At 49.9% G+C, this 18,013-nt stretch overlaps 1 protein-coding gene across 1 annotated transcript in view; it reads left to right on the forward strand.

Annotated features, from left to right (window-relative positions):
• TENM3 (teneurin transmembrane protein 3) overlaps positions 1 to 18,013 on the forward strand; it is a 1,099,990-nt gene that overhangs the window by 988,330 nt on the left and 93,647 nt on the right. Inside the window, exons 11-14 of the mRNA XM_038755038.1 lie at positions 4,302 to 4,516; positions 10,240 to 10,450; positions 14,130 to 14,231; positions 14,329 to 14,523. Coding sequence (XP_038610966.1) covers positions 4,302 to 4,516; positions 10,240 to 10,450; positions 14,130 to 14,231; positions 14,329 to 14,523 — 723 coding nt within the window. The remainder of the gene's footprint in view (positions 1 to 4,301; positions 4,517 to 10,239; positions 10,451 to 14,129; positions 14,232 to 14,328; positions 14,524 to 18,013) is intronic.

Genomic DNA, 18,013 nt, shown 5'->3' on the forward strand with positions numbered 1-18,013 from the left:
AATATCTATCAGGTGCGTGCCGATCGAGCATGGTATTAGCCGCTCAGAAGAGCTCAAGAGAGGTGGCGGACATTATCCCCGCCCTCAAGGAGCTGACAATCGTACACTACCGGACAGAAGCTTCCCGGAAGCTAAATCCGCCTGTGCTTGATCCGGAGATAGCTGTCCAAGCCAGACGGCCTCTCAGACTTGTCTCCTCAAATGCGATGAGCATGTGGGAATGAATTGGAGCCATTCCGTGCTCCGTGGGCTCTGTGAGGGGGTGGGGGCAGGCCCACGGGGCAGTTCTTCGGAGTCAGCGACCCGTCTGGTGGCTGCCCTCCGACCCCTGAGCCGGGGAGGTCAGGTGGGCTCCTTGAACGCTACGGTGGAATTTCACCGCAGGCTTGCAGGTGGAATGGTCTCTTTCTCTTCCCGAGTCCTGCTGGATGGGGACGGAGCAGCTTCAGGTGGCACCCCACTCTCCGGCACCCTCGCCCACCCGCTATAGCGTGGGGGGACCAGTCGGCTGGCTGGGCCACATCCCCCAAAAGCCAAGGGGGAAATCCCGGCTCAGAACTCGGAAAGTCAGGATTTTTCCGGTTGCTCCTGGCTGGGCACACCAAAGTCGGAGCCGCCGCATCCTCAGTAGCTGTCGGGAGGACACGTGTGTGTATTTGTGGCTATGTACGGGAGGTCCCATGCCTGTGACCCTCCCTCCCTCTATTTTACCTCAAAAGCCACTTTGGGCTTTGGTGAATGCCGATTCCCCTCGAGTCCAAGGATCTGGATGTCCATTTCCTCTGCCTGGTGAAGAGAAATGGCCACTCGGGGCAAGAGTTCCTCACACCCAACCCGGTTTCTTAGACACTGAGTCTCGTAGATGGTTTGGGGCTCCTCCCGCAAGCTTCCCCTGGTGTCTCCTCCCTCTCCCCTGCCTCCTTCTCCCCCCCACCCACCCAAACTCACAGCCTGGAATTCAAACCTGGAATTCTAACCTGGTCAGCTGGGGCCAAGGTAATAATGATGATCACTGTGGTATTTATTAAGTGCTTACTATGTGCCAAATACTGTTCTAAGTGAGGAAGTAGGTACAAAGATAATCAACCCCTCATGGGGCTTACAGTCTAATAATAATAGTAATGGCATTTATGAAGCACTTACCATGTGCAAAGCACTGTTCTAAGCCCTGGGGAAGTTACAAGGTGATCAGGTTGTCCCACGGGGGGCGCTCAGTCTTCATCCCCATTTTACAGATGAGATAACTGAGACCCAGAGAAGTGAAGTGACTTGCCCAAAGTCGCACAGCTGACAAGTGGCGGAGCTGGGATTTGAACCCATGACCTCTGACTCCAAAGCCCGGGCTCTTTCCACTGAGCCACGCTGCTTCTCTGCTAATCAGGAGGAAGAACAGGGCTTGAATCCTCATTTTACAGATGAGAAAATAGAGGCCCAGAGAAGTGAAATGACTTGCCCAAGGTCACACAGCACGCCAAGTGACAGAGGCCGGATTAGGACCCACGGCCTCTGGCTCGCGAATCGTGCTCTTTCCCCTCAGACAGGCTGGGGTGACTACAGATATAAGAGCACAGATCAAATTCCCTAAAGAAAACAAGCTATTTAATAGACAAGCCGGTAGACACCACAACACAGAGATGGCAGAAGTGGCGATATGACCAGGAATCAGTCAGGGAGGTGGTGGATATTTGAGGTGGATATCGGGGGTTGGGCAGGGGAGGTTTTTGGCCCAGTCGGTGGGTAGAGCGTTCTGGAAGTGGATGGGCATGAGCGATCGGTCAAAGATGGGAAGATCGATGGTTAGTTTTATTTTGGGGGAGCCGAGTGAGAACTGGGAGATAAGAGCAGATGAAGGAGAGGGAGCCGGCTGGAGGCCGAGGGTCAGGAATTCCTGGGCAACCTGCGGGGAGAGAAGCTGCACGTAGTAGACACTCACCAAGGGCTGCTGCTTGAGGATGGAGAGGAGGAGGATTAGGAGAAGGAAGGCTCATTCATTCATTCATTCATTCAATCAATCGTATTCATTCTAGACTGTGAGCCCACTGTTGGGTGGGGACCGTCTCTATATGTTGCCGACTTGTACTTCCCAAGCGCTTAGTCCAGTGCTCTGCACACAGTAAGCGCTCAATAAATACGATTGAATGAATTAATTTATTGAGCGCTTATTGTGTGCAGAGCACTGGAGTAAGCGCTTGGGAAGTACAAGTCGGCAGCATATGGAGACGGTCCCTACCCGACAACAGGCTCACAGTCTAGAAGGGGGAGACGGACGACAAAACAAAACATGTGGACAGGTGGCAAGTCGTCAGAACAATTACAATTAAAGCTAGATGCACATCATTAACAAAGTAGAGTAGTAAATATGTACATGTAAAATAAATAGAGTAATAAATCTGTACAAACATACTTAGAACAGTGCTTTGCACATAGTAAGCGCTTAATAAATGCCATTATTATTATTATTATTATTATATATGCCTGTATATATGTTTGTACATATTTATTACTCTATTCATTTTACTTGTACGTATCTATTCTATTTTATTTTGTTTATATGTTTGGTTTTGTTTTCTGTCTCCCCCTACTAGACTGTGAGCCCACTGTTGGGTAGGGACCATCTCTAGATGTTGCGAAATTGTACTTCCCAAGCTCTTAGTACAGTGCTCTGCACACAGTAAGCGCTCAATAAATACGATTGATTGATTGATTGATTGATATATGCAGGTGATGTGGGGAGGGGAAGGAGGAGGAGAGGAAAAAGGGGGCTGAGTGTGGGAAGGCCTCTTGGAGGAGGTGAGCTCTCAGTAGGGCTTTGAAGGGAGGAAGAGGGATAGTTTGGCGGATGTGAGGAGAGAGGGCATTCCAGGCCAGGGGGAGGACGTGGGCCGAGGGTCGACGGTGGGACGGGCAAGAACGAGATACAGTGAAGAGGACGTCGACAATGAGGTCCACTCTGCAGGCCGAGGGACCTCATCTTTCTCTCCAGATTTCTGCCTGGGTTGTCTGGTTCAGCCCCCCGCCCTCCCCCGACCCCTAAGAATAATAATAATAATAATGGCATTTATTAAGCGCTTACTACGTGCCAAGCACTGTTCTAAGCACCGGGGAGGTTACCAGGTGATCAGGTTGTCCCACGTGGGGCTCACAGTCTTCATCCCCATTTTCCAGATGAGGCACTGAGGCCCAGAGAAGCGAAGTGACTTGCCCAAAGTCACCCAGCTGACAATTGGCGGAGCCGGGATTTGAACCCACAACCTCGGACTCCAGAGCCCGGGCTTTTTCCACTGAGCCATGCTGCTTCCCTCCCCTTCCATTACCACTGCAAGAGTCTCTGGCAGGGAGTCCGGCTTGGGGGCGGACTGCTAAGCATGAGAGAAGTAATTCTCCTCGAGGAACCGCCACGTTGGCATCTTAGGCAAAGCTCTTGGCAGGGTGATAAATCACGTCTAGGATGTTGGATGCCACTGTGGACACTGGGTCATGTGATGGACGCTGGGTGATGGGGTGGATAATAAGTATGTGCCAGGTAACCCCACGGACGCTGGGTGACACGGTAGACAACGTGTCACATGGTGGACGTTGGATGACATGGTGGACGCTAAGTAACGTCACGGATTCTGAGTGACACATTGGATGCTGTATCGTATAATAATACAGTACAGTGCTCTGCACACAGTAAGCTCTCAATAAATACAATTGAATGAATTAATAATAATAATGTCATTTATTAAGCGCTTACTATGTGCAAAGCACCGTTCTAAGTGCTGGGGAGGTTACAAGGTGACCAGGTTGTCCCACGGGGGGCTCGCAGTCTTCATCCCCATTTTCCAGATGAGGGAACTGAGGCCCAGAGAAGTGAAGTGACTTGCCCAAAGTCACCCGGCTGACAAGTGGCGGAGCCGGAATTTGAACCCACGACCTCTGACTCCAAAGCCCGGCCTCTTTCCACTGAGCCACGCTGCTTCTCTGGGTGGGTCACGTAGGTGGTCGTGAGGTCGCAGGGTGGACTCTAGGTCATGCGGCGGATACCCGGTCGCGCCACGGACGATCCCTTCCCGGCGAGCACAAAGGACCGTGATGCGGAGCAGCCCCGGAGCCCAGCAGCGGTGGGAATTCTGGCTTTTCAGACGTGCGTGCTTTTGATTTCTCTGTTTCCTTCCAGCCCGGGGATCGTCGGCCACCGGAAAGCCGGAGCCCGGTGGCTAGCGGCCCGCGGCCGCACCAGCCCAGGTGTGGGAAGCTCAGGATGACTGGCCCACTCATGTTCTCTCTTCTCCTCTTTGGCCTCACCCCTCCCCTCCCAGGGAAACTAGGGGGCTCCGCCCAGGAAAACAACAGCCTAGACTCCGGAGAACTGGACATTGGCCGGAGAGCGGTTCAAGAGGTGCCCCCGGGGATCTTCTGGAGGGCCCAGCTTTCCCTTGAGCAGCCCCAGTTCTTGAAGTTCAATATCTCCCTCCAGAAGGACGCACTGATCGGCGTGTATGGTCGCAAGGGGCTGCCGCCCTCCCACACCCAGGTGAGCGAGGCGGGAGGACAGGGCGGACGAGGTGAAAGCCGCTTCCCAGTGGCCGGCCGGGCCCCGCGTCCGTCTGGGACGGGCAGGATGCGCTGTCCTCAGTCAATCTATCTATTGGTGGCATCTACTGCGAGCCCACTGTTGGGTAGGGACCGTCTCTATATGTTGCCAACTTGGACTTCCCAAGCGCTTAGTACAGTGCTCTGCACACAGTAAGCGCTCAGTAAATACGATTGATGATGATGTGGAGCACTGGACTACACGCTTGGGAGAGCACGACACAGCCGAGGTAGGAGACCGGCTCCCTGCCCGCAAGGAGCGTCCGGTCTGGAGGGCGGTGTTGGAGCGGGAAGGAGAAGAGAGGAATCTTCTTTTAGACTGGAATCTTTTAGACTGTGAGCCCACTGTTGGGTAGGGACTGTCTCTATATGTTGCCAACTTGGACTTCCTAAGCGCTTAGAACAGTGCTCTGCACACAGTAAGCGCTCAATAAATACGATTGATTGATTGATTGATTCCCGAGCTTTGGATCACGGAGGATGGAAAGGAATGGTGAAACTGAGAGTCTGCAGAGGGCGGGTCCCTGGACGGACCACCCCCAGGATAAGAATAATAATAATAATAATAATAATAATAATAATAATAATAATAATGGCATTTGTTAAGCGCTTACTATGTGCAAAGCACTGTTCTAAGCGCTGGGGAGGTCACAAGGTGATCAGGTTGTCCCACGTGGGGCTCACAATCTTAATCCCCATTTTACAGATGAGGTAACTGAGGCTCAGAGAAGTTAAGTGAGTTGCCCAAGCAGACATGGCAGAGCCGGGATTCGAACCCATGACCTCTGACTCCCAAGCCCGGGCTCTCGCCACTGAGCTAGGATGCGTCCATCCTGGACCTGTGAGCTGGAGGGGAGGGGGCTCAGGGAGCAGCCAGGAGCCAGTCCAGAGAACAGCGCACAGTCGTCCACTACAGCCATTGTGGGTGTCAGGGAGGAGATGGAGGAGGAGGAGGAGGAGGCCACTGGGCTGGGGCGACTCGCTGACCCACTGCAGCGTTGGGTGGTTGAGGCCAGGAAGATGGCTCCTGGTGGCATCCAGCTCTGGATCCCTCACTCTGGATCCCAGCCAACGTCTGATGAGCACTGGGGAAAGGAGCACCGTCACACAAGACCCACTCCTGCTCCCGGAGAACCGCCGCACGGGTGGCAGCCTGGAATGAGGTGCCCGTGGCATGGGCTGGTCGCCACCGGGCAGAGGGAAGGGGCAAGGTGAGACCGCCCACTGGAAGCCAAGAACCGGTGGGTTGTAGTTGCCGATCGAAGGCGTCCCCGTGGGACGGAGAAGAGGAGAGGCGGGCACAGGGGACCCTGAAGCCCGAGGGGAGTGGGAGGAGGAGGAGGCGGCCGCCTCTCAAGAGCACCGATCAATCAATCAATCGAATTTATTGAGCGCTTACTAAGCACTTGGGAAGTCCAAGTTAGCATCATACAGAGATGGTCCCTACCCAACAGTGGGCTCACAGTCTAGAAGCACTGGCAGGGGGCACGGGGGTGGTGACGATGGCGGGCAGGCGGGTGGGCTGGGGTGGCCCCCTCCTCGTCCCCCACACGGCTCTGGGACAGGAGAGGCCGTGGCGTGACTCAGTGGGAAGAGCCCGGGCTTTGGAGTCGGAGGCCATGGGTTCAAATCCCGGCTCTGCCAACTGTCAGCTGGGTGACCTTGGGCAAGTCACTTCACTTCTCTGGGCGTCAGTGACCTCATCTCCTCCCCCTCCCCCATATATATGTATATATGTCTGTGCATATTTATTACTCTATTTTACTTGTACATATCTATTCTATTGATTTTATTTTGTTAGTATGTTTGGTTTTGTTCTCTGTCTCCCCCTTTTAGACTGTGAGCCCACTGTTGGGTAGGGGCTGTCTCTCGATGTTGCCAACTTGGACTTCCCAAGCGCTTAGTACAGTGCTCTGCACACAGTAAGCGCTCAATAAATACGATTGATTGATTGATTGATTGTCCAAGACACCGCCCCTGCCACCCAGGCACCGCGATGACTTGTGGCCTGCTCCCTCGTGGCCGAGTGCCGGTGGAGGCCGGACGGCAAGCAGACCCTTGGAGCTGCCACATTGGACGGAGAATGCAACATCAGCCTGGGAGCTGGGCATCTCCCCGCAGATAATAATAATAATGGCATTTATTAAGCGCTTACTATGTGCCAAGCACTGTTCTAAGCGCTGGAGAGGTTACAAGATGATCAGGTTGTCCCCCGGGGGGCTCACAGTCTTCATCCCCATTTTCCAGATGAGGCCCAGAGAAGTGAAGTGACTTGCCCAAAGTCACCCAGCTGACAATTGGCAGAGCAGGGATTTGAACCCATGACCTCGGACTCTAAAGCCCGGGCTCTTTCCACTGAGCCCTGCTGCTCCCCATGCTGCATCGCTGCAGATGCAGGGTCAGCCTGGGAGTCTTGCATGTCCCCAAGGATGCAGCGATGGCAGAGGAGCCACATGTCTCCCTACGGAAGCAGCGTCGCTGCGGGAGTCATGCATCGTCTTTGAACTATCGGTCTGAGAGCCGTGCATCTCCCCGGTAATAATAATAATAATAATGACACATTAAGCACTTACTACGTGCAGAGCACTGTTCTGAGCTCTGGGGAGGTTACAAGGTGATCAGGTTGTCTGTAAGCGCTTAATGAATGCCATCATTATTATTATTATTATCAGCAGTATTGGCTGATAATAATAATGATCATTATTATAATGATAATTATAATGATAATCATGTCATTATATTATTATATCATATTATATTATATATTATAGTACAATATAATTATTAATTATAATATAGAAAATGATATGATATGATAAAATATATATTATATAAAATTGTATATAATATATGTTATAATATTATGTTAAGATGTATTATATAATGATATGTATTAATATATTATATTATATCATTATATTATATGATGTAATATGATATTACTATCATGTGGGCGGGGCATTTTCTTGGGCCTCTGCCATGTGAGAGCACTGTGCCGCACCAATCAATCAATCAATCAATCGTATTTATTGAGCGCTTACTATGTGCAGAGCACTGTACTAAGCGCTTGGAAAGTACAAATTGGCATCACATAGAGACAGTCCCTACCCGATAGTGGGCTCACAGTCTAAAAGGGGGAGACAGAGAACAGAACCAAACATACCAACAAAATAAAATAAGTAGGATAGAAATGTACAAGTAAAATAAATAAATAAACAGAGTAATAAATATGTACAACCATATATACATATATACAGGTGCTGTGGGGAGGGGAAGGCGGTAAGGCGGGGGGGATGGAGAGGGGGACGAGGGGGAGAGGAAAGAAGGGGCTCAATCTGGGAAGGCCTCCTGGAGGAGGTGAGCTCTCAGCAGGGCCTTGAAGGGAGGAAGAGAGCTAGCTTGGCGGATGGGCAGAGGGATTGGGGGCATTCCAGGCCCGGGGGATGACGTGGGCCGGGGGTCGATGGCGGGACAGGCGAGAGCGAGGTACAGTGAGGAGATTAGTGGTGGAGGAGCGGAGGGTGCGGGCTGGGCAGTAGAAGGAGAGAAGGGAGGTGAGGTAGGAGGGGGCGAGGTGATGGACAGCCTTGAAGCCCAGGGTGAGGAGTTTCTGCCTGATGCGCAGATTGATCGGTAGCCATTGGAGGTTTTTGAGGAGGGGAGTGATATGTCCAGAGCGTTTCTGGACAAAGATAATCCGGGCAGCAGCATGAAGTATGGATTGAAGTGGAGAGAGACACGAGGATGGGAGATCAGAGAGAAGGCTAGTGCAGTAGTCCAGACGGGATAGGATGAGAGCTTGAATTAGCAGGGTAGCGGTTTGGATGGAGAGGAAAGGGCGGATCTTGGCAATGTTGCGGAGCTGAGACCGGCAGGTTTTGGTGACGGCTCGGATGTGAGGGGTTAACGAGAGAGCGGAGTCGAGGATGACACCAAGGTTGCGGGCTTGTGAGACGGGAAGGATGGTAGTGCCGTCAACAGAGATGGGAAAGTCAGGGAGAGGACAAGGTTTGGGAGGGAAGACAAGGAGCTCAGTCTTCGACATGTTGAGCTTTAGGTGGCGGGCGGACATCCAGATGGAGATGTCCTGAAGGCAGGAGGAGATGCGAGCCTGGAGGGAGGGGGAGAGAGCAGGGGCAGAGATGTAGATCTGGGTGTCATCAGCGTAGAGGTGATAGTTGAAGCCGTGGGAGCGAATGAGGTCACCAAGGGAGTGAGTGTAGATTGAGAACAGAAGGGGACCAAGCACTGAACCTTGGGGAACTCCCACAGTAAGAGGATGGGAGGGGGAGGAGGAGCCTGCAAAAGAGACTGAGAAAGAACGACCGGAGAGATAAGAGGAGAACCAGGAGAGGACGGAGTCAGTGAAGCCAAGGTCAGATAACGTGTTGAGGAGAAGGGGGTGGTCCACAGTGTCAAAGGCAGCTGAGAGGTCGAGGAGGATTAGGACATAGTATGAGCCGTTGGATTTGGCAAGCAGGAGGTCATTGCTGCTGCTGAGCAGGGCTTTCCTTCTCCTCCCGAACAGTACGACTATAATATAATACAATATAATATAATATAATGAAATATAGTATAATATAATATAATATAATATACACTATATTACATATAATATAGTATAAATCATATATAATAATATATCGTTATATTATGATGTATTATATTATCATATGTATTAATAGATTATATCATATCATTATATGATATAATATGATATTATTCTCATGCAGGCGGGGCATTTTCCTGGGCCTATGCCGTGTGAGAACACTGTACCGCACCCCCACTGAGCAGGGCTTTCCTTCTCCTCCCAGACAGTACTACTTACAATACAATATAATATAATATGATATAATATAATATATGATATGATATAATGTATTATAGTACATTATATAATATATCATATAATATATATGATTATATGTATGATTATATATTATATAATAATATATCGTGATATTATATTGTGATGTATTGTATTATAATATGTATTATATTATTATATTATATTATATTATATTATATCATATCATATCATATCATATTATTATATTATATGAGATTATTCTCATGCGGGTGGGGCATTTTCCCGGGCCTCTGCCGCGTGAGAGCCCTGTACCGCACCCCTGCTGAGCAGGGCTTTCCTTCTCCTCCTGGACAGTACGACTTACAATATAATAAATATAATATAAAATATAATATAATATATAATAATGCATTGTAATATATTATATTATAATATGTATTAATATATTATATTATATCATTATATGATCTAATATGAGATCCTTCTCATGCAGGCGGGGCATTTTCCCAGGCCTCTGCCGTGTGAGAGCCCTGTACCGCACCCCAGCTGAGCAGGGCTTTCCTTCTCCTCCCGGACAGTACGACTTATATAATATAATATAATATAATATAATATAATATAATATAATATAATATAATATAATATAATATATATATGATGTATTATGTAATAATATATTATAAAATGTTATAATATATTATAGTATGATATGTATTAATATTTTATCTTATATCATTATATGATCTAATATGAGATCCTTCTCATGCGGGCGGGGCCTTTTCCCGGGCCTCTGCCGTGTGAGAGCCCGGTACCGCACCCGCACTGATCCGGGCTTTCCTTGTGGTCCCGGACAGTACGACTTCGTGGAGCTCCTGGACGGCAGCCGGCTGATCTCCAGGGAGCAGCGGAACCTGGCGGAGCCGGGCCGTCCGGGCCGCCAGGCGCGGTCCGTCAGCGTCCACGAGGCCGGCTTCATCCAGTACCTGGATGCCGGCACCTGGCACCTGGCTTTCTACAATGACGGCAAGCACCCCGAGCTGGTGGCCTTCAACACCATCGTCATCGGTAAGGGCCGCCTTGGGTAGGGACTGTCTCCGAATGTTGCCAACTTGGACTTCCCAAGCGCTTAGTACAGTGATCTGCATAAATACGATTGATTGATTGATTGACCCGGGAAGCACCCCGAGCTGGTGGCCTTCAACACCATTGTCATCGGTAAGGGCCGCCTTGGGTAGGGACTGTCTCTGGATGTTGCCAACTTGGACTTCCCAAGCGCTTACTCCAGTGATCTGCACACAGTAAGTGCTCAATAAATACGATTGATGATTGATTGACCCGGGAAGCACCCCGAGCTGGTGGCCTTCAACACCATCGTCATCGGTAAGGGCCGCCTTGGGTAGGGACTGTCTCTAGATGTTTCCAACTTGTACTTCCCAAGCGCTTAGTACAGTGCTCTGCACACAGTAAGCGCTCAATAAATACGATTGATTGATTGATTGATTGATTGACCTGGGAGGGCCATCTGGCCCAGCCCCTAAGACGGGAGAAGGCCGCTTGGCCTGCCCTGCCGGGCTCCATGAGCCCACTCTTCTAGACTGTGAGCCCACTCTTCTAATGATAACAATAATAACGATGGCATTTATTAAACGCTTACTATGTGCAAAGCACCGTTCTAAGCGCTGGGACGTTACAAGGTGATCAGGTTGTCCCACGGAGGGCTCACAGTCTTCATCCCCATTTTCCAGATGAGGCAACTGAGGCCCAGAGAAGTGAAGTGGCTTGCCCAAAATCACACAGCTGACAGTTGGCAGAGCCGGAATTTGAACCCATGACCTCTGACTCCAAAGCCCAGGCTCTTTCCAGTGAGCCACGCTGCTTCTTGACTGTGAGCCCACTCTTCTAATAACAACAATAACGATGGCATTTATTAAGCGCTTACTATGTGCAAAGCACCGTTCTAAGCTCTGGGAGGTTACAAGGTGATCAGGTTGTCCCACGGAGGGCTCGCAGTCTTCATCCCCATTTTACAGATGAGGGAACTGAGGCACAGAGAAGTTAAGTGACTTGCCCAAAGTGACTTGTACTAAGCACTTGGGAAGTACAAGTCAGCAACATCTAGAGACGGTCCCTACCCAACAACGAGCTCACAGTCTAGAAGGGGGAGACAGACAACAAAACAAAACATGTGGACAGGTGGCAAGTCATCAGAATAAATAGAATTATGCCTCTCCCATCCTCCTGGGGATGTTACAAGGACGAAATCTGCCCATATAATAGCTACTTCATTCATTCATTCATTCAATCATATTTATTGGGCGCTTACTATGTGCAGACTACTGTACTAAGCGCTTGGGAAGTACAAGTTGGCAACATATTGAGACGGTCCCTACCCAACAGCGGGCTCACAGTCTAGAAGACAGCAGACTCACACTCTAGAAGACTACTTCATTCATTCAATCGTATTTATTGAGCACTCACTGTGTGCAGAGCATCGCACTAAGCGCTTGGAAAGTACCATACAGCAATAAAAAGAGGCAATCCCTGCACACAACGGGCTACTTGCTGAGTGCCTCTGTGCCGAGCACTGTAGTGAGCATTTGGGAGACGACAACAACCAGTCACTCGAGGGTATTTACAGAGCACCATACTGAGAGAGTCCAATCAATCACTGGTACTTATTACACAACTAAGACCAAGCGCTTAGTACAGTGCTCTGCACACCGTAAGCGCTCAATAAATACCATTGAATGAATGTGCTCTGGCGCCAATTTTCAATTCCAGTTTTCCAATAGATTAAATTCCAATCAATCAATAGTGTTTGCGCCACACCTACTAAACTGTGAGAGCCCGTTGTTGGGTAGGGGCCGTCTCTATATGTTGCCAACTTGTACTTCCCAAGCGCTTAGTACAGTGTTCTGCACACAGTAAGTGCTCAATAAATACGATTGAATGAATGAATTAATTAATTAAGCACCTCTTATGTGGAGAGACTGTCCCGAGCACTTAGGAGAGTGCAGTGGAGTAAGAAGAAGTCTCCCCCTTCTAGACTGTGAGCCCGTTGTTGGGTAGGGACTGTCTCTGTATGTCGCCAACTTGTACTTCCCAAGCGCTTAGTACAGTGCTCCGCACGCAGTAAGCGCTCAATAAATATGATTGAATTAATTAATTAAGCACCTCTTATGTGGAGAGACTGTGCTGAGCACTTAGGAGAGTGCAGTGGAGTAAGAAGAAGTCTCCCCCTTCTAGACTGTGAGCCCGCTGTTGGTTAGGGACTGTCTCTATATGTTGCCAGCTTGTAGTTCCCAAGTGCTTAGTACAGTGGTCCGCACGCAGTAAGTGCTCAATAAATACGATTGAATGAGTGAATGAATGAATTAAGCACCTCTTATGTGGAGAGACTGCCCCGGGCACTCAGGAGAGTGCAATGGAGTAAGAAGAAGTCTCTCCCTTTGTAGACTGTGAGCCCGTTGTTGGGTAGGGACCGCCTCTAAATGTTGCCAACTTGTACTTCCCAAGCATTTAGTACAGTGCTCTGCACGCAGTAAGCGCTCAATAAATACGATTGAATGAGTGAATGAATGAATTAAGCACCTCTTATGTGGAGAGACTGCCCCGGGCACTCAGGAGAGTGCAATGGAGTAAGAAGAAGTCTCTTCCTTGTAGACTGTGAGCCCGTTGTTGGGTAGGGACCGCCTCTAAATGTTGCCAACTTGTACTTCCCAAGCGCTTAGTACAGTGCTCCGCACGCAGTAAGCGCTCAATAAATACGATTGAATGAATGAATTAATTAATTAAGCACCTCTTATGTGGAAAGACTGTCCCGAGCACTTAGGAGAGTGCAGTGGAATAAGAAGAAGACTCCCCCTTCTAGACTGTGAGCCCGTTGTTGGGTAGGGACCGTCTCCATATGTTGCCAACTTGTAGTTCCCAAGCGCTTAGTACAGTGCTCTGCACGCAGTAAGCGCTCAATGAATACGATTGAATGAATGAATGAATGAATGAAGCACCTCTTATGTGGAGAGACTGTCCCGGGCACTCAGGAGAGTGCAGTGGAGTAAGAAGAAGTCTCCCCCTTCTAGACTGTGAGTCTGTTGTTGGGTAGGGACTGTCTCTATATGTTGCCAGCTTGTAGTTCCCAAGCGCTTAGTACAGTGCTCCACACACAGTAAGCGCTCAATAAATACGATTGAATGAATGAATGAATGAATTAAGCACCTCTTATGTGGAGAGACTGTCCTGGGCACTCAGGAGAATGCAGTGGAGTAAGAAGAAGTCTCCCCCTTCTAGACTGTGAGCCTGTTGTTGGGTAGGGACCGCCTCTATATGTTGTCAACTTGTACTTCCCAAGCGTTTAGTACAGTGCTCCGCACGCAGTAAGCGCTCAATGAATACGATTGAATGAATGAGTGAATGAGTGAATGAAAGAGATGAGCCCTTCCCACCCGGGCCATCTGGCCTAGCGGGCAGGCGGTCAGGGGGACAGGGCGCGATGGGGCGGGCAGCGCCCGGCGGGACTGTCTGAGCATATTTATTCTATTTATTTTATTTTGTTAGTATGTTTGGTTTTGTCTCCCCCTTTTAGACTGTGAGCCCACTGTTGGGTAGGGACCGTCTCTATATGTTGCCAATTTGTCCTTCCCAAGCGCTTAGTCCAGTGCTCTGCACACAGTAAGCGCTCCATCAATACGATTGATGACGATGATGATGATGATGATGAGCACCCTCGTCTCTGTCCATCCTTCAGAGTCCGTGGTCGAGTGTCCGCGCAACTGCCACGGCAACGGCGAGTGCGTCTCCGGGACCTGCCACTGTTTCCCGGGATTCCTGGGTCCGGACTGCTCTAGAGGTGAGGGCCCGTCCAGGGGTGCGGGATGGGGGGGACGGCGGAGTGGATGGGTGGTCCCCATCCACCCACCGCCTGACGGGACCACTCTGGTTGGCAGCGGCCTGCCCGGTGCTGTGCAGCGGGAACGGCCAGTACTCGCGGGGACGCTGCCTCTGCTTCAGCGGCTGGAAGGGGACGGAGTGCGACGTGCCCGGCTCCCAGTGCACGGACCCCCAGTGCGGGGGCCGCGGCGTCTGCATCATGGGCTCCTGCGCCTGCAACGCGGGCTACAAGGGCGACACGTGCGAGGAAGGTGAGCGGCCACGGCGGTCGGCGATCGATCAATCGTCAATCAGTCGTATTTATTGAGCGCTTACTGTGGGCAGAGCACTGGGCTAAGCGCTTGGGAAGTACAAGTACCCAACAGCGGGCTCACAGTCTAAAAGGGGGAGACAGAGAACGACATCGCCAACTTGGGCGAAGCAGCGTGGCCCACGCAGGCCCGTACGGTTTGTTTGGTCGTCCGTCTTCCCCTTCTAGACTGTGAGCCCGCTGTTGGGTAGGGACCGTCTCTAGATCAATCAATCAGTCGTATTTATTGAGCGCTTACTGTGTGCAGAGCACTGGACGAAGCGCTTGGGAAGTCCAAGTCGGCAGCATCTAGAGACGGTCCCTACCCAACAGCGGGCTCACGGTCTAGAAGGGGGAGTCAGAGAATGATGTTGCCAACTTGGGAGAAGCAGCGTGGCTCGGTGGAAAGGAGCCCGAGCTTTGGAGTCAGAGGTCAGGGATTCGAATCCCGGCTCCGCCACATGTCTGCTGTGTGATCTTGGGCAAGTCACTTCACTTCTCTGAGCCTCAGTTACCTCATCTGGAAAATGGGGATTAAGACTGACTGTGAGCCCACTGTTGGGTAGGGACCATCTCTATATGTTGCCAAGTTGTACTTCCCAAGCGCTTAGTCCAGTGCTCTGCCCACAGTAAGCGCTCAAGAAGTATGATTGAATGAATGAATGTGGGACAACTTGATCACCTTGTATCCCCCCAGCACTTAGAACAGTGCTTTGCACATAGTAAGCGCTTAACAAATATCATCATTATTATTATTATTATTATTAACAAATACCATTATTATTATTATCATTATTCTTCAACCACGTGTGGCCGCGTGAGTGCCAGGCCGCTCTAGGGACCTCACAGTCCCCTTGGGCTTTAGGGGACCTGTGGATGGTGGAAGAAAGTTAACAACGAGGTGGCCTGGTGGGAAGAGTCCAGAGCCAATCAATCAATCAATCAATCGTATTTATTGAGCGCTTACTATGTGCAGAGCACTGTACTAAGCGCTTGGGAAGTACAAGTTGGCAACATATAGAGATAGTCCCTACCCAACAGTGGGCTCACAGTCTGCCAGGAAACCTGGGTTCAAATCATCATCATCAATCGAATTTATTGAGTACTTACTATGTGCAGAGCACTGGGAAGTACAAATTGGCAACATATAGAGACAGTCCCTACCCAACAGTGGGCTCACAGTCTAAAAGATCCTGCGTCCAGCGAGGCGCTTCTGGGCAGTCACTTCACCTCTCTGGGTTAAGTGACTCAGTTTGCCCGCCTAAAATATGGGGATATGATCTACACTCTCCCTGCCTCTTAACCACTGCAGTGTTCAGCACAAACAGTCAATTATATTGAGCACCTACTGAGTGCTTTCAGTCAGTCAAACATACTTACTGAGCGCAGGCACTGTGAAAAAGGCACCCGGGAGAGTCCAATATAAGAGAGCTCTCGGAGTTAATTTCCCCACACGCAGTGAGCTTACGGTCTAGAGGGAGAGACAAGATTGTAACATAAATAAGTTAAATTATGGCTGCGTACCTAAGTTCTGTGGGGCTGAGAGGGGATAAATGCACGGTGCAAATCCTAGAGCGAGGACGACGCCGGGGGAGTGGGGAAAAAAGGAAATTAGGGCTTAGTCGGGGAAGGCTTCTTGGAGGAGATTTGCTTTTAATAAAAATTTGAAGGTGGGGAGAGTGATTGTCTGCTGGATATGAAGAGGAAGGGGCTTCCAGGCCAGAGGCAGGACACGGGGCAGTGTCGAAGGAGGTGAGATTGAGGTACAGTGAGTCGCTTGGCATTAGAGAAGCAGCGAGGCTCAGTGGGAAAGAGCGCGGGCTTTGGAGTCAGAGGTCGCGGGTTCAAATCCCCGCTCCGCCAACTGCCAGCTGTGTGACTTTGGGCCAGTCGCTTCACTTCTCTGGGCCTCGGTTGCCTCATCTGGAAAATGGGGCTGAAGACCGTGAGCCCCCGCCGTGGGACAACCCGATCACCTTGTAGCCTCCCCAGCGCTTAGAACGGTGCTTTGCACATAGTAAGCGCTTAATAAATGCCATCATTATTAGAGGAGCTAAACGTGCAGGCTGCGTTGTATTAGGAAATCAGGGAGGGAAGGGAGGAGCGGGCGAGCTGGATGAGTGATTGAGCACATAGTGAGACGAGAAGCAGCGTGGCTCAGTGGAAACAGCACGGGCTTTGGAGTCAGAGGTCATGGGTTCGAATCCTGGCTCCGCCACATGTCTGCTGTGTAACCTTGGGCAAGTCACTTAACTTCTCTGAGCCTCAGTTGCCTCATCTGTAAAATGGGGATTAAGACTGTGAGCCCCACGTGGGACAACCTGATCACTTTGTATCCCCCAAGCGCTTAGAACAGTGCTTTGCACATAGTAAGCGCTTAACAAATGCCAACATTATTATTATTATGGGTGAGCATATAGTAAGCACTTAGGAACGACCATAATTAATTCACAAAAGAGCAGTACAGAGAACAAATTCGCGGCCGCTTCATAGTCTTCCCCCAGATAAGCATGCCGCATTCTTCTAGGCTGTAAGCTCACTGTGGGCAGGGAACGTGTCCACAACTCTGTTATATTGTGCTCTCCCACACACTTAATACAGTGTCCTGCCCCGAGTAAGCACTCAATACCAGAGAAGCAGCGTGGCTCAGTAGAAAGAGCCCGGACTTTGGAGTCAGAGGTCATGGGTTCAAATCCCGACCCTGCCAATTGTCAGCTGTGTGACTTTGGGCAAGTCACTTCACTTCTCTGGGCCTTAGTTACCTCATCTGTCAAATGGGGATTAAGACTGTGAGCCCCCCGTGAGACAACTTGATCACCTTGTAACCGCCCCAGCGCTTAGAACAGTGCTTTGCACATAGTAAGTGCTTAATAAATGCCATTATTATTGATTGATTGATTGATTGATTCCAGACTGGTCCCTCAGGTCTCCCAGGAAGCCAGGGACACCTCCTCTCCATCTTGGCCACAGACAAGCAGAGATTTCCTTGCAGAAATTTGTTTCCCTGAAAAAACCCTGCTGGAGTGTGTCTTTGACATTTGTGCCCTCGCCACATGTGTCTGCATCACATAATAACAATAATAATAATAATAATAATAATAATGGCATTTATTAAGCACTTACTATGTGCAAAGCACCATTATAATAATAATAATAGTGGCATTTATTGAGCGCTTATTATGTGCAAAGCACTGTTCTAAGTGCTGGGGAGATTACAAGGTGATCAGGTTGTCCCACTGAGGGCTCACAGTCTTCATCCCTATTTTACAGATGAGGTAACTGAGGCACAGAGAAGTTAAGTGACTTGCCCAAAGTCACACAGCTGACAATTGTCACATGTGTCTATTATCACATATGCACGGGCCGTGGGGGTTCATACCGCTGCACCACGTGTGTCCACGTTGCGTGTATCTATGCCATAGGAGTGTTCATTCATTCATTCATTCAATCGT

This window comes from Tachyglossus aculeatus, chromosome 12 (assembly GCF_015852505.1).
Source record: "Tachyglossus aculeatus isolate mTacAcu1 chromosome 12, mTacAcu1.pri, whole genome shotgun sequence".
Lineage (NCBI taxonomy): Eukaryota > Metazoa > Chordata > Mammalia > Monotremata > Tachyglossidae > Tachyglossus > Tachyglossus aculeatus.